At 44.9% G+C, this 16,240-nt stretch overlaps 1 protein-coding gene across 1 annotated transcript; it reads left to right on the top strand.

The window, feature by feature from the left end:
- Positions 1-4,612: 4,612 nt before the first annotated feature.
- On the top strand, positions 4,613-14,504 carry LOC100272614 (uncharacterized). Its single transcript, NM_001147077.1, has 6 exons — positions 4,613-4,920; positions 11,766-11,842; positions 11,926-11,980; positions 12,939-13,008; positions 13,131-13,200; positions 13,684-14,504. Exons 1-6 carry the CDS (start codon positions 4,707-4,709, stop codon positions 13,999-14,001), a joined length of 804 nt encoding a protein of 267 aa, NP_001140549.1. The 5' UTR covers positions 4,613-4,706; the 3' UTR covers positions 14,002-14,504.
- The last annotated feature ends 1,736 nt before the right edge of the window (positions 14,505-16,240 follow it).

Raw genomic sequence — 16,240 nt, 5'->3', positions numbered from 1 at the left:
TTTCTATACTGTCTCGAAGGTAGTAGAGATAGTTATCTTTGTTGTCACTGCCATAAACAAGTGAGCCCGACATATACTTGAGATCTTTAGCGTAATCATGCACTTTGGCAATTTGTTTAGCCACATATTTTTTTGAAGGCGTGCCGAATAATGTATTTAGGCAGCCTGGTTGGTTGCTCTTAGGCTGGTGCAGTCATCTCCTCTTTAGGGTTTTTAGTCCTTGCCTCTTCTCTACTCTTGGATTTCTCAAAAATAATATCATCTCTCAAAGTATCAACTTTCTCTAGAGCAATATCGCTCTTCGGAGTCTTGTCCACTCTTGTCCTTACCTCAGCTGGAGTACCCTCGCAACGGCGACGCTATCCTTCTTCGGAGAGGGTGGAGCAAGCTTCGGATTGGAAGGCTCTCCAGTCTCTATGGACTTCAGGATTGCCTTTAAAACAAAGGCCATTTGCTTGCCTTTCTTTGGTGTCCCCTAAGAAGCCATCTTTGTCTTCGGCTTAGGCTCTATGTTGGCCAAGGGGATCTCATCTTGAATAGGCAGTTCAACTATCTCATCTTCACCCTTTTTATCCTTTTCCCGTGATCAAGATAAAGTCATTTAAGTATTTCTAAAAATAAACCCATGTCTAGAAAAGGTTTGAGAAGAACTATTACTTTTGTCAACTTGAAAGAAGCAACCTTCGTTGTAATGATCGACGCAGGCTTAGAAGCGCTTTCTTCAACAAGTATAATCGTCGAAGGAAACTTCGACTCAATGGTAGCCACCTTTTCCTCGAAGTTGACCTTTCATCGCTTCATCGTAACTTTTGCCCTTTTCAGCTTCAGGTCGTCAACCGGTTGTTTCAGAATGGTTTTCCTTTTCTTCCCTCTGCCTTGCCCCAGTCGAGGGTAGTCTGGATAAACAAAGCCTATGGCATCGAATACCCAATTCAGCCTTCTCTTGCCTCGGGCCCCAAAGGCAGCTATTAGAGCATCATCTTATTTCTTAACAAAGTTGCCTAGGACCTCGCTGCACTTGCCTCAATTCCATACAACCAATCATCATCTAGCTCTGCAAACTAATTTCTGAACTTGTACGTATATTTCAAACATACCAAGGCCCCCTTCTCAGCCTCTTGTCTTGATGGGTTGTCTTCCTTCACTTCTGGCATCTCCCAATCGGCCTATAGCGGCCAAGAGTTGAAGGCCAAGTGCTCTGGCACAAGATCCCTTGTGCCAATGAAACTACACACGACATTGAAGGCCACTAGAGTGGCCTGAGGTTCATCATTCATGATGCATGCCAGTCCCTTTATGCCGAAGTGCAGTTTCACAGGCCTCCGAAAGATATCTTTGATGCCTACCCTTTTTCCAGATCGTTCTTTACATAGAACCATTCCCTCGTCCAAGCATTTGGCCACTTGCTTCAGTTTGCTAATCCTGGATACTGGGCCACCTTCCGATATTAAAAATTGTAGCAACCAAAGTTGTTGTGTTGCTGCTCCTTTCCTATTGCTTTTGTTTGGTAATGAAGTTCGTGAATCTGGTAGAAACAATCCACATTTAATTCCACATCCTAGCTCCTTACCATCTAGATGAAGATTCCTAGACTCACTAAGGCATTAGGGTCAGTTGATGAAGGTAAATGTCAAATTTTTTCATCACTTCCACTACCATCTTATGGAGTGGGAATTGGAGTTCGGCCTTCACAAAACTTCAAAACACTACCGCTTCATTTTTCTCAGGAAGGGGGTAGTATCCTCTCCACCATGCCTCACAATGGAGGTACCGCTAATATAGTTAGTGTTTTTCAGCACCTCAATGTGTCCCTTCATTATAGTCGACTTGCCGAAGTTCACATGACCTGGCTTGGATGGCCGATCTTTAGCATTATCCTCCTCCAAATCAAATTCTTCACTTACATCAGAATCATTAGATAAACCAACCATGCTTTCTTTAGTAGTCTTCTTGACTTTAGTCTTTTCTGCAACATCATAGTATGCCATGAGGACGAGCTCGTTAGACCTTCCCTACCTAGCCATTTGGAAATCTACAAAGCTAGCAAAGCGTAAAGCTTTTGAGAGAAAAGTTGGTCGAACCAAGCTTCAAAGGCAGAGAAAATAATAGTTGCGGGATGGCAAAAGCAAATGAATGTCGTGATTTGTCACGCATGTATCCGCCCATTTTATAAGAAAAAATTGCGAGACTCAAAAAAATCAAATGCAACCTACCACTGCAAATGGGCTCATCGCAACAATTGCTTATGAAGGTGTATTTTTAAGAATTCGTTTTCACTAATGAGACCAGAGAAGGTGTTTTTCGGACCTTCAGCATGGGGTCTTTGTATATTTTGTATCCTAAGCTTGTTATGAAAAACGAACTAATACCTAGGGGCTACTGTTGGGGCCCTCTTTAGCTGAAGGTCCTTAAAACATTAATTAAGCATTTATTCCTGAGTTTGTTTCGAGTGTAACAGGGTAAATGCCTAAGGGAACCTTCGCTTGAAGATGACGTGCACTAATTGCAGTAGCAAAGACAAAGCTACAAACTTCGGATTAGCGGCGTACACGTGTGATGAAGGAGCTAGCAAGAGAAGGATGGGATCCCTAAGACTTGTTCAGCAAGACTACCAACTAAAAAGACAATAGTGCCCTTTATCGTCTTTGTAGCTCGCATGTATAGGTTTGAGGGCATGATTGTAATTTTTACGGAGATGTACCTCTCGATTATAAATAGAGGAACAATGGCATGCATGAGACACACCTTTTTTGACTGGAGAAAACTGATTTGCTCCATATATGAAGTTGTTTTCTCTTTTTACCTTCGTATCATTGCTTATAAAAACTGAATGTATCTTTGCAATCATTCGTCATATAATAGAAAATGGAGTAAAGTAATGTTCAACCAAGATGAGTTGTTTGATTTACCTTCGTGTCTTTTGTATTTCATACTTGTCACCTTTTCTTTAACCTTTTTAACCTTCTTCCTTTAATTAGCCTCTCTGAGAAGAGTTAATTAAAGGGTGGAGTTGGAGAATGATTCATTTGTGTTGCCTTGTTTCTGATATCCATCAAGTATTAAAAATGAGTGACCAACACTTCTCATCCTCTTTTGCTTCGTGCGTTAATATTTCGGAGTCGAAGCTTCTTCTCCTCTTCATTCTTGTTCGTCAGTCATGTTGGACTGAAGCTCTCTAGCTTCGTCCTTTCCTCACACGTTGTTTTAGATGAAGGTTGGCTTCACTATCTTCTAGTAATACCTAAAACATGATTTGATTGAAAATACAACGCTTTGAGGACTTTCGGCAATAGAGGCCCCCAACACGCTGTCGCTGGGAGGGAATAGGCGACAAAACCATCCTTACGTGCAGTCACCACCAGGGTCGGATGTAACACTTGTAGACGTCACCTCTGGGGATAAGAGGAACCAATGAGAGGAAGGAGGGGAAGAAGCAGAGGCAGGTAACTGTGGGGGTATCGAGTGATGTCATGCATTGATTGATGAAGGAATCGAGCACCACCGTTGTGTGTGGGGGGGCATACCTGAATGACTGCTTCGTTCATCCGTTGGGTGCCGAGTGGTTTGGGGTGGCGGTCGTCGGGGAGAGACAGGGGGAGGGGGACTTTTGGACACTGGGGTGACCCTCTTCACCGTCACACCAAGGGGGTGGGGGTAGCATCATTTGGGGAGAGACGGAGGATGGGACGGTGGGGCGACCCTCTCCACCGGCGCGCCAAGGGGGTGGGGGTGGTGCCGTCGGGGAGAGATAGGGTAAGGGGGACACTGGGACGACCCTCTCCACAGTCGTTGTCTCTCTGAGAGGATGGAGCATAATAGCAGATGCATGGCGAGAAGACTAGACTCTAGAAGAACCTGGAGGCTCCTTATTTTTCTCCGAAGGAGTAGAAGCGACCGGAGCTATCCATGTTGAATCGAACGAATGGAAACAAAAGAGGTACATGGACACGGTATCCGACGACTTTTACTCTCGTGCTTAATCTATACCATTATATAATCCACCAGTTTAAACTTTGCAAGAACCACCCAACCAAATCACCCCATACCCATAACCTTCACTAAATCCACCAAACAAATTGCATCCAGACTAAACACACTATTAAAACCAACGGTTCAGATCGCTGGATAACCTACTCTCTCTTACTGACTCAAATTCAATGTACAATATTATTTGAATCATCTCTCATTCCTCATCCCTCTCTGTCCCTCTCCCCGATGACCTCGCCGTCTCTAGTCCCCCTCCCCCTCCTCTACACTTACGCCACCATCACCATTGTTAATTTCTTTTCTCGCATTGCCGCTCATCTTTTTTATTATCACTGTGTGTTATAATGTTAGCACGAACTATATGTTAAATTTTTAAATTTTTTTTGACTACAAACAGACAAACCACTGTTTTATGCCCATGTGCCAGTAACAGTACGAAGTGAGAAGCGTGGTGACTGGTGTGTGATGATAGCTTCGCTTCCTGTGCGACTGCGACGGTGAAAGCCCGGGTGTCGCGATGTCCCCGTCCGTGAGCGGCCGCCGGTCGAATCTCTCCTTGGGTGAAAACTCTGCTGCGCAAGCAAAAGCGGAACACGAAAGCGGGGAGGAACGACAGCAGCCATCAGAAGAAAGCTCCAATCTTTCTCGCCCTCTCGCGGTTCGGAGGAGGGACCCGGGCGCAAAGACTCTAAAGCGCAGGTGAGCTCCGGGCGGGGAAGATGTTCCCCAGCCTGATCCACCACGCTAGCCACGGCCGACCCGACGTCGCCGTCGCCGAGGACGCACCACGCAGTGGCTGCGGGTTAGGGCTGCCCGGGCACGGCGGCGGGCCCAGCGTGGTGCTCACGGCCGATCCCAAGCCTAGGCTCCGCTGGACGGCCGACCTCCACGACCGCTTCGTCGATGCCGTCGCCCAGCTCGGCGGGCCTGATAGTAAGCATTTCGACAGCTCTTCCCCATGCTTCTTTCCCGCATCCTTTGCTCTCTGCTCCGTGGTCACTTGTGCGTGCTTCTTGATCCGCCTGTTTCATGTTTGATGTTTCCTAGCTCATTTGGCTGAGTTGCTCAATTTGTTGCGGTTGCGGCTAATGACATATAGGAATCGGCTCAGCGGCATTGCGGCATGCAAGATATGTTGTTCACCTAGGACTCTAGTACAATTGACTAGTACTGTGCGTCTTTTCGGAGGGGGAGTTTCTGTTATCATGAGGGTTTATTCCAGTTTTCGAATGCACGAATTTTGGGTCCCAGGTCAGGTCATGGCCTCCCGGTAATGCATCATTAGTTCATCCTGTGCTCTCAATGCGGGTGTCTCTCAGTAACCAGGTCGAGGAACCACGTACAATGTACGCTACTAAAACTAGGATTTAACACTAGGAGAACGAGATTGTTCCCATGTTCCCAGAACGAGAGGAACGTGGCCAAGTTCCCGGTTACTAAGGGGTGTCTAGTTGAGGAATTTTAGTGCACCTTGTTAATTTGGATTGTGAAGAATTGCTACATTTATTTATGCATGTAATCTCTTCAATGTTTACCTACACTTGCAACACTGCTTTGTATGAATCCACAAGTGTAAGGTCATCATTTCAGGGAGTGTGTCATTTTTCAGGTAACACGATCATAAAAAGCTGCATCTTTCATAATTTTTGGGATGATTACAAAGAACATGAGGCTGGTCAGCTGGGAGCAATTTGGTCTCTTGGGAGTGTTTTTGTTATGCTGTGGTTTCTCATTTGTGTTGGTGCTGTTATTAATCCCCGGTGACTCGCTAGTCGTTATCTTGTTATTATACTTTAACCAAAGTTTGTTTCATTTTAACTGTGGTATCCATGATCGTGTTTAGGGATTTGAGCTTGTTGTTTTGGATGCTGCTTGTCAAATTTGAAAAAAATGATGCCTTTTGTCAAAGAGCATTATTTTTCTCGAATGCACAGGAGACTTCTGACGTGACGGCTTATCATTTATATAGAGGGAAAGGTCCAAACGTCCAAAGTACAAACCAAAAAGAACCAGAAAAAACAATAACAAAAAGTGCAGTAGGTTTGCTATTTTAAGTCTTGGAAGCCGGGAGATCATTGATCGAATTCCAGAAAATTAACAATAATGAAAATAAATGCATGATTCCTGCCTTTATGGACTCATCTCATCTTTAGTTAGGCACTTTGGTGTCAGTTACTTTGGAGTTTAGTAGAAGAGCTCTCTTAGTAGAATAGTTTCCACTTGATCAAATTATTGCATATGGCATAAACAGTGGCAGATCTCGCTATAGGGTATGCCATGTCAAAATTTTCATTATATATACAATATGGTAAAAATCCATCTAGAAATTCAATAAAAAAATATCCCGTAAATCGGTATTCAAAGTGAAAACTAGCATACTAGTGGTTAAGTTTGACAATTTGTATAAATTGCCCTTCTTCTAATTGAATTTTTACTCGTATCACTATATTCAGATACTTATAACAGTTTGTCAGCTTTGGGTGCTGCTCATAAAGGTCCCTAGCTTGCTACCCGATGTCGAGGAAATAACAATTCTATAGCTTCTAGAGAATATAATTCAGAAGAAAGATGAGATCCCTATTTTGTTCACCGTGTTTATAGTTCAGAAAAGATATCTCCACCACTAGATCAACGCTTCTGTAAGTTTGCGCGTGTGAGTGGACGAGCGACGGTGAGACAACATGACACCTGCTCTTTATGATCGCAACTCACAAGGCAAGCCATAGACAAATTTACGTTTAAGATTACGTGACAGGCGGAACATTACAAATTTTTTCATATATATATATATATAGTATATGTATTTAGAGCCCTAGGCTCTATTTAACTATAGGAAGCCCCGACCACGTACCGACCAGGTGCGCGACCGCACCGGACCCTTTTTGGCTTGTTGTACCTAACTGCTTACGCCAAAATATAATACGAGTTATGCTGATGTGTGTATCAGTTTATGCAAATATAGTCTGCGCATATTACGTGCATCGGGCCCACGATCCGGCCCACGCCACCACTATAAAAACACCCCCACGCCGCCAGGAATTAGGTTTTAGCGGCGGCGGCGGTTCTCTAGGGCGTGCGAGCGGCGGTTCTTTAGGGCGTGCGAGCGGCGGTGATCCTGGGGGCCAGCAGCGGTGTCACCTCGAGGCAGGCGACCGACGGCGGCGCTCCACCAGGAACGAGCGACAACGACGCTCCGAGGCAGGCGAGCAAGCGGTGACGGCGCTCTTGAAGCGGACGGACGACGACAGCGCACCCTAGGCCCGGTGACAACGGCGGTTGTCCCGTCCGTCTCTGCGATGGCCACCGCCACCGCCGCTCCAGCATCTGTGGCGCGACGACGGATCTGGGGACCCGCTCGCGACGGCGGATCCCTGAGGCGCGACGGCGGATCTGGGGACACGCTCGCGATGGCGGATTCCTGTGGCGCGACGGCGAATCTAGGGACACGCTGCGGCATCGGATCCCGAGGGCACGCACGCGGCGGCGGCCCCATGAGGTCCGCACGACGGCGATGTGCCAGCGGTCGCGACGGCGGATTTCCCTAGGCGCTAGCGACGACGGCATCCTCCCCTAGGCACGAAGTGGTGGCGCATCCCAGATGCGAGGAGCTGGTTCCGCAGGACGGCGATCCTATTTTTATGCTATTTTGTATACATATTTATGCCAATGTCAATAGGATTTTATGACCTATATTTCAGTTCATGGATCCGCTTCCATCTATTTGTCTGTTTCTGATATTTCTATTCATTTACGCTAAAATTTATACTCATTTACGCTGTTTTGGTTCACGATTTACACTTAAATCCGCTCGAGCCAGAACCCGCGCACGATTTTTACGCCGTAATTTGTCCCCATTTGCCGTTACGAATTCAATCGATGATTTACGCTAAAATTCATACTCATTTACGCTGTTTTGGTTCACGTTTTATGCCGAAATCCGCCCGAGACAGCGCCTGTGGCGATTTTCATGCCGTAATTCGAGACCCATTTGTCGTTACGAAACAGATCGATGATTTACGATAAAATTTGTACTCATTTACGCTGTTTTGGTTCACGTTTTACGCTAGAATCCACCCGATCCAGAACCCGCGCACGATCGGGTGCACACGATTTTTACGCCGTAATTTTAGGCTCAGTTTGCTGTTACAAAACAGATATAAGATTTACGCTAAATTTCGTACTCATTTACGCTGTTTTAGGTCACGTTTTACGCTGCAATCCGCTCGAGCCAGAACCAGAACCAGAACCAGATCGAGCGCGCGTAGATATACCTGACTGGGGCTTCCCATACTAATGGAAGCCCAGGGCTCCAATTACTATATATATATATATATATATATATATATATATATATATATATATATATATATATATATATATATATATATATATATATATAGTAGTATGTTGGGCTATAGGGTATGCCACGACATACCGGGCATACCCTATAGATCTTCCCATGGGCATAAAGACTAGTATTTTATCATGTACATCCTCCGATCCTTTTTATTTGTCGATTGTTAGAGTAAAATTCAACTATCCAGCGACAACTAAAAAAAATGGAGGGAGTATTTAAGATTCATCTGCCTTGCCGAGCCAAGCTTAGCGTCATAGCATGCATCTCAGTAGACTGTATGATATCCACAATCAGGTTACTGTTATTATGCTTTGGTTGATCATAAATATATCACAAAAACTATGTTCTTCCAATCTAGTCCATAACAGTGAACATATTTTCTAGAACATACACTATTTAGCTATTAGAAACATGTGATTATTTTATGTTCACTAGTCACCAATAATCTTGTTAGCTACTGCATTATGTTATATTTTCTTCAGTCATTTTTGATAGTCCATTTTGTTTGCTACTTTGTGGCATCAGCTTTTCGTTGACTCTTGTTTCTAGCAGTTTGGATTTTGAAATTTGAATATGTGGTTTAGCCATTTAGGTGTTCCTTACTTTTATTGCCCCTTTGTTAAATAAGTGTGACTTTCAATACCTTGTGGTTTTGTTAGATTTTTGCTGTTGTTTTTATGCTTTTTTCGTTGTTATTTTAGTGTGATATACTTTACTGCCCAGGTTCCCCAGAGTGATTGGTGGAGCTCTTAGTAAATGTCAACTTCTTTACATAATTTGAATCCCCATTGTTTGGTGAAGGAGGCATAAATACAGAGCGAATCCATACCATTTTCTGTAGTAACCTAGGTAGTAAAACTGTTTAAACACAATATCATCAAGTGTAGATGTCATGTGGGGCCAAACATACTCGCGGTAGCGGTGCGCCAGGGACATTCGGTGGGCGGCGTCAAGCGCACCAGAGGGCGTGACCACCCCCACATGATAGGCTGGCGGTTAGGATTAGGGGCTAGATGGTAGCTAGTCCTTAGCCTTAGGATTAGGAGGTTTGTTAGCAGGTTGTTAGCCAGATCGGACCAGCCAAGTTTGTTAGCAGGTTGTTAGGAGGCTTGTTAGTAGGTTGTTTAGCTAGATCAGATGAATCCCTAGGATCTAGGAGTAGTTATCTCTAGGGTTGTTAGCCGGTGGGCTTATATATTAGTTTGTAACCAGGAAACCAGAAAATCAACAACAAACTATTTCCTAATCTCTCTTTCTCTTCTCCAAACCGGCCGGGTGTGCTGAGGGGCAAAACCTCGCCTCCCCCCAACCATGGATCGCGGCTACGAACTCCGAAGCCGAGGTCCTGCTACCCTAGGGCTTAACGCCCTTGACAACCTAGTATCCGGGTCTAGTCAATCATGTTCCACCCACAAGCCACCACCATCCCCAACCACCACGCCAGCTCCAGCTGCCGCGCCCCACGCCCAGTCCATGGCAGCTGACACCAGCACCAACGCCGCCCTGCAGGCCACCTTGGATACCCTGGTTGCCTCTATCCATTCCCTCCAGACGTTCGTCGAAGCCAACGCCCAGGTTATCTGACGTCTTTCTGACTCCCAGGACTTCATCCACGCCTGTACCACCTGCCAACGCTATAAGTCCGAGCACTTGCACCCGGCGGGTCTCCTGCTGCCCTTGCCCGTGCCACATGCAGTTTGGACTGACATCGGTCTAGATTTTGTTGAAGCATTACCGCGCATGGGCGGCAAATCGGTGATAGTGACGGTAGTCGACCGTTTCAACAAAATATTGTCACTTTATACCTTTGACTCACCCGTACAGTGCAGAGTCCGTCGCGCAGGCGTTCTTCGCGGACATCGTGCGCCTCCATGGGGTACCCCAATCCATGGTGTACGACCGGGATCCGGTGTTCATATCAACCTTCTGGAAGGAGCTCATGAGGCTCATCGGCGCCAAACTCCACATGACGATGGCCTTCCACCCACAGTCGGATGGGCAAACAGAGGCTTCCAACAAAATGATCGCCATGTACCTCAGGTGCTTCACGGGGGATCGCCCTCGACAGTGGCTCCGGTGGCTTCCATGGACGGAGTACGTCTACAACACGGCTTACCAGTCTTCGCTCTGAGAGACGCCATTCAAAGTGGTGTATGGTCGGGACCCGTCGTGCATCCGTTCCTGCGAGCCGAGCGAAATAAGGGTCGTGGCCGTAGCCAAGAACATGACGGATCGGGAGGAACTCCTAGCGGACGTTCGCTATCGCCTGGAACAAGCTCAAGCGGTCCAGAAGAAGTTCTACGACAGGCGCTACCGTCCTATCTCCTACAACGTTGGCGATTGAGTTCTCATCCGCCTTCGACAGTGCTCCGCCGCCTCTCTTTCACAAGAGACAAAGGGCAAGCTGAAAACACGCTTCTTCGGACCGTACTGCGTCGCCGAGCGCATCAACGAGGTCGTTATCCGCCTCGTCCTGCCTCCCCACACCAAGCTACACGATGTCTTCCATGTTGGTCTCCACAAGAAGTTCGTCGGGCCGCCACCAGACGTTCCACCTCCGTTGCCAACCATCCACAACGGTGCTGTGACTCCGGAACCAGAGCAGGCTGTTTGCTACCGTTTTTCTCGGGGCGTCCGTTAGGTGCTGATCCACTGGAAGGGCCTATCAGTAGCCTCGGCAACCTGGTAAGACGTGAATTGTTTCTGCGACAAGCATCTGCAGTTCCAGCTCGAGGACGAGCTGGTCATCGAGGGGCGGAGAGATGTCATGTGGGGCCAAACATACTCTCGGCAGCAGCGCGCCAGGGACATCCGGAGGGCGGCGTCAAGTGCACCAGAGGGCGTGGCCACCCCCACATGATGCGATGGCGGTTAGGATTAGGGCTAGATGGCAGCTAGTCTTTAGCCTTAGGATTAGGAGGTTTGTTAGCAGGTTATTAGGAGGTTTGTTAGTAGGTTGTTAAACAGATCGGATCAGCCAAGTTTGTTAGCAGGTTGTTAGGAGGTTTGTTAGTAGGTTGTTTAGCCATATCGGATCAATCCCTAGGATCTAGGAGCAGTTATCTCTAGGGTTGTTAGCCGGTGGGCTTATATATTAGTTTGTAACCAGGAAAACAGAAAATCAACAAAGAACTATTTCCTAATCTCTCTTTCTCTTCCCCAAACCGGCCGGGTGTGCTGAGGGGCAAAACCTTGCCTCCCCCCAACTACGGATCGCGGCTACGAACTCCGGAGCCGAGGTCCTACTACCCTAGGGCTTAACGCCCTTGACAGTAGACTTCTCTGCAGACCTTATTCCTTGCTAGTATGAATTTGTAAGATGCTAAAGAGTCAGTTGCTGTTGTTAGGCTGGCGTGTATCTAATTGAATTTCCTGTAATGATATATCATTGCTAGACTGATTGCTATAACCAATCCTGCAGAAGCAACACCGAAAGCTATCATGAGGACAATGGGAGTGAAGGGCCTCACCCTTTTTCACTTGAAAAGCCATCTTCAGGTACATACAGTTCATGTATCTATGTCCTGTAATTTCAAAAGTGCAACTTACTCTTAAGTTTACTTCTTATTTCTACTTATCAGAAATACAGATTGGGAAGACAGTCTGGAAAAGAGTTAACGGAGCAATCAAAAGATGGTAAGTTACATGTAAGTACTGATGATATTTTAAACTTCCATGCTACACCTTTTCCATCCCATGTGTTATTCATTTATTAACATTCTTAGGTCATACTCCATCCGTCAGTTTGACCGGTACACAAACCATAGCGACAAATAATTAGGAACAGAGGGAGTAGAATGGAAGAATAGTCTTTACTTTGGTATGCATGTCATCCATAGTTATGATTCTTAGAATACAATTCCTCCTTTTTTTGTGCATAGTTGCCACTCATTTGCCATAGTGTGTGCTATAATATGATATACATAACAAGGAAAACATATATGGTTTTTAGGTAAATTAGTTTCTGTACTTCTGTAGTGTTTTCTTAATAATTAGAACTGTTTCCTACTTTCCTTCAATCTATAAGCCATAATAGTGAATTGGCCAATATTACTGAACATGTTGGCATTGGCAAAGCGTGTCCTTGCGATGTTTTTGTGGCAATCCTCCCTGAGCTAAATAGCATCTGTACACTACCAGTATGCCCAATAGAGCTCCAATAGGGGATGCATCACGAAAATTGTGAAGTGTATTTTGAGCATAGTTTATGATGTCATATATCAACCCATAATCAGCAATCTAAACTTAAAATGCAACTTATATGAAGAGGATTTTATGTTTCGTTTTTTGGGTTGGGGTGGGGGGTGGGGGAAGGTGGTGGTTATTGATGTGAAACTTTCTATGGGGAGTTGAATGGACAAACTGAATAGATATAGGCTGAAATCTTCAATAAATTCTGTATATTTTATCCGATTTCACAGCTAGCACTCAAAGGTTGTCTGAACATTGTTTACATACGCATCGTCAAAATATTGTTTACATATGATCTCATGAGCCATGTGTATAATTATTTATTACTGTAAGCCTAACATTGTAAAGTTGGGCCAGATTCGTAGTGACATGTATGGCCTTCTCTGTTCTCTCACAATTGCAGCTTCTTACCTTATGGAAGCTCAAAGTGGAACAACTTTGTCTCCTAGAGGTTCTACTCCAGATGTGAAAGAGTAAGCTGCATAAGCACAGATCCAACAATTCTTTATTATATTTATTTGCTGATCACATACATATTTAGAATTTTAAGTTATGAGCTCTAGAGAAATTTTATGGTACTATGACATTTGTACAGGAGTCAAGAAGTTAAAGAAGCACTCAGAGCACAAATGGAAGTGCAACGAAGATTGCACGAACAAGTGGAGGTAACATGAGTTCCCAACCTGCCAGCATGTCTTGTTTTTTCTTGAACTCAGTTGGTTACACTGCTGCCTTAGCATACATAATGCTAAGGAGATAGTAAGCATCGAATACTGATTTTGCTTGACAAATTGAGTTGTACGATTGTTGATCAGACTACCTAGCCATTTGGAACTCAGTGGTTTCCACATACTTGGGTACTTCGTACTTCGCAGTTAAGAGAGGAAACTATGCTCTGCTGTCTGCTAATCTGTAATTTATCAAGAACAAACAGTGTTGTGGGTTACTTGACTGACAGCAACTGATGAAGGATTGAAACAACCTCCTAATTTTAGCTTAAAGACAGTGAAATCTGAGTTAACGATTCCAGTTCCTCACAATTCAATTTGAACCAATTTATTCACATGGCTTTCTTTGAGTTCAATCGAAGCTGTGCAGGATAATCTCCTACTAACATCTGGTTACTGCATTTTTTTTGCATTTATTAGGTCCAGAAGCATATGCAGATCCGAATGGAGGCGAACCAGAAGTACATCGACACGATACTAGATAAGGCGTTCAAGATAGTATCTGAGCAACTGAGTGGCTTCAGCATATCTGACCAAGACCTACCGATTCTCACCTCTGCTAGGGCCATGCTTAGCCCTGCAGATCACTTGAGTTCGTCTGTCTTCCCCCAGCTCTCCGTCAGCTCCGTTAGCCTTCACAATCCTGGTCCTGGAGGAGGGAAAGGCCTTCCGCATGTTGCCGACAGCCACGTGTTCTCCCAGAGGCCACCTGAACAATTCAAGCGCAAATCACGTTGAGAAGCATTGCTAGCTCGACGCAGATGCATGACCTGATCAAGGGCACACTGGAAAATCAGAGGAATTTCGTCTGACATGTGCACGGTGCAATCGTTCACCCATCCTCCCGTAGCACATCTGTGAAAATCAAGGTTATCTTGGTCTATTTCGGTACATCTAGACTGACCTTTATTAATATCTAATGTAATGCCTAAGTGGACTAGATAAGTAATTCGCTTGATGTAAACTGCCCAGCTGTAGGATCCAGTTTTAAAGTCCTGTTCCACGCACTTAAAACTTAGGGGCCGTCTCTCGGGCGGCTTCAGCAGCTCTGGCTCTTTGTCGGATCCCTACCAAAGGCCATGTCCCAGAACAGCTTCTGAGCAGGAGCTCATATACGGCTGGAAGCCGGAGCCTAAGGGGGCGTTTGGTTACTTGTATGGGTGAGCCTGGCTCGTATCTAGTGAGCCTGGCTCAGACTGGACTGGCTGAGTGCATGCAGTATAGCGTGTTTGGTTGTGTGTATGTGGCCAGTCTGGTTCACAAGAGATGTTTGGTTGCTTGCATGAGTACATGGTGCATGAGTTAAAAAAATTTAAAAAATCTATTAATAGACACTAATTATATGGTAAATTGCTTAATAGATACTAATTACATGTTAATATACACTAATTATATATTAATCTTAATCACGTAATTTTTTTATTTGAAATATATATAGTATGAGTGGTCTAGTTTCGTTCGCAAAAATGTCAGGAACGCGGATATGAAATCGGTTCGGTGATTAAATCTTTTAATTAGACGATATAATGAAAAAACCAATTAAAAACGTGTCTCGATATGCGTGCACGAGTAAAGAGCTGGCTGAGCGGAGCCTGGCCGCGCGCGTGCGGCCGCGCGATGCGTTTCTGCCGGGCCTGGCTCGCGGCGCTTTAAGTTCCGTGCTAGCCTGTCTCGTGCGATACAACGAACCAAACAAACACTACTTTTTGCATGTGTAGATGCAGCTGCACCACCGGAGAAGGCAACCAAACGCCCCCTAAAATTTTGGTTCTGCACGGCTCCACGTGCGTAGGTTCACGCTGTGTCTCTTCCCGACCAGCCATCTCTCTCCATGCTGTCTCTCCCCATCGCCGCAGCGCAATCTCTCCCCGAACAGCATATCATCCTGAGCCGTCGCCATGTCACAATGCCGCGCTGCCATATGCTGATGGTGTCATAAGGAAGCAAAAAAAAATCCTGTTACTTGTATCTTATGATGCTGATTTGATTTTTTTTGGATAAGGGAAGTTTTATTGCTTCAAGATAATCAAAAGTCACAACTCTCCTGAAAACAAAAATCCGACTTCTGCATCGCGCAAGATGCACACGGTCTAAACAAAAAATCAACAACCCAAACACTCTAGTAATAATCAATCCTAAGACTAGATCCCAAACACTCTAGTAATAATCAATCCTAAGACTAGATCGCCACCCATGAGCCTAAGTAAAAAAAACTCCTTGACCACTTGCTCCAAACGTTGACAGGTAGTCAAAACCAACTCCTGTAAGATAGACTTCTGTACCACAGCCCAGGAACGGAGCCAGTGGATAGCCAAATGAAGAACCTGCAAAGAATTTGTCACATTTTTACGTTGAAATACAATGTCATTTCTATGTCGCCAAATAGCCCAACAAATTGCTGCTGCCCCCAATAGCGCTAGCAATTTTGAATCTTTACTAATCCCCCCTTGCCATGAACCAAACATATTCGCGACACTAGAGGGAGGGTAAAAATTTGTGACTATTTGGACTATATGCCAGATTACTCGCTCTACCTGGCACTCAAAGAAGAGATGCTTAATTGTCTCATTTTTGTGACAAAAGCTATACTTCACGCTGCCATTCCAATTTCGCTTCGCCATATTATCCTTTGTTAATATTACACCTTTTCGTAAAAACCAAAGAAATATTTTTATTTTTATAGGGGCCTTTAGTTTCCATAAATTTTTGTTAAGGTTGGGTACATCTAGGTAAATTAAGCCAAGGTAATGTAACTTCACTGAGAATTGCCCATCAGGTGATAGATTCCGTCGAAATCCATCCTGATCATTCGATAGAACTATATTAGCAAGCCGTGGAGATAGATCATTCCACACTACTAATTTATTTCCTATTAGATCTCTACGCCAAGACAAATTTAAAGGCGAATTGCTGAATACATCTGCCGCACTCATATGTTTATATCTAGCAATATGGTACAAACAAGGGTATTGGTCAC

The sequence above is a fragment of the Zea mays genome, chromosome 1, assembly GCF_902167145.1.
Source record: "Zea mays cultivar B73 chromosome 1, Zm-B73-REFERENCE-NAM-5.0, whole genome shotgun sequence".
NCBI classification, from domain to species: Eukaryota; Viridiplantae; Streptophyta; class Magnoliopsida; order Poales; family Poaceae; genus Zea; species Zea mays.
Note: the sequence above shows the minus strand (reverse complement) of the source record. Positions and strands in the feature narration are given on the sequence as shown.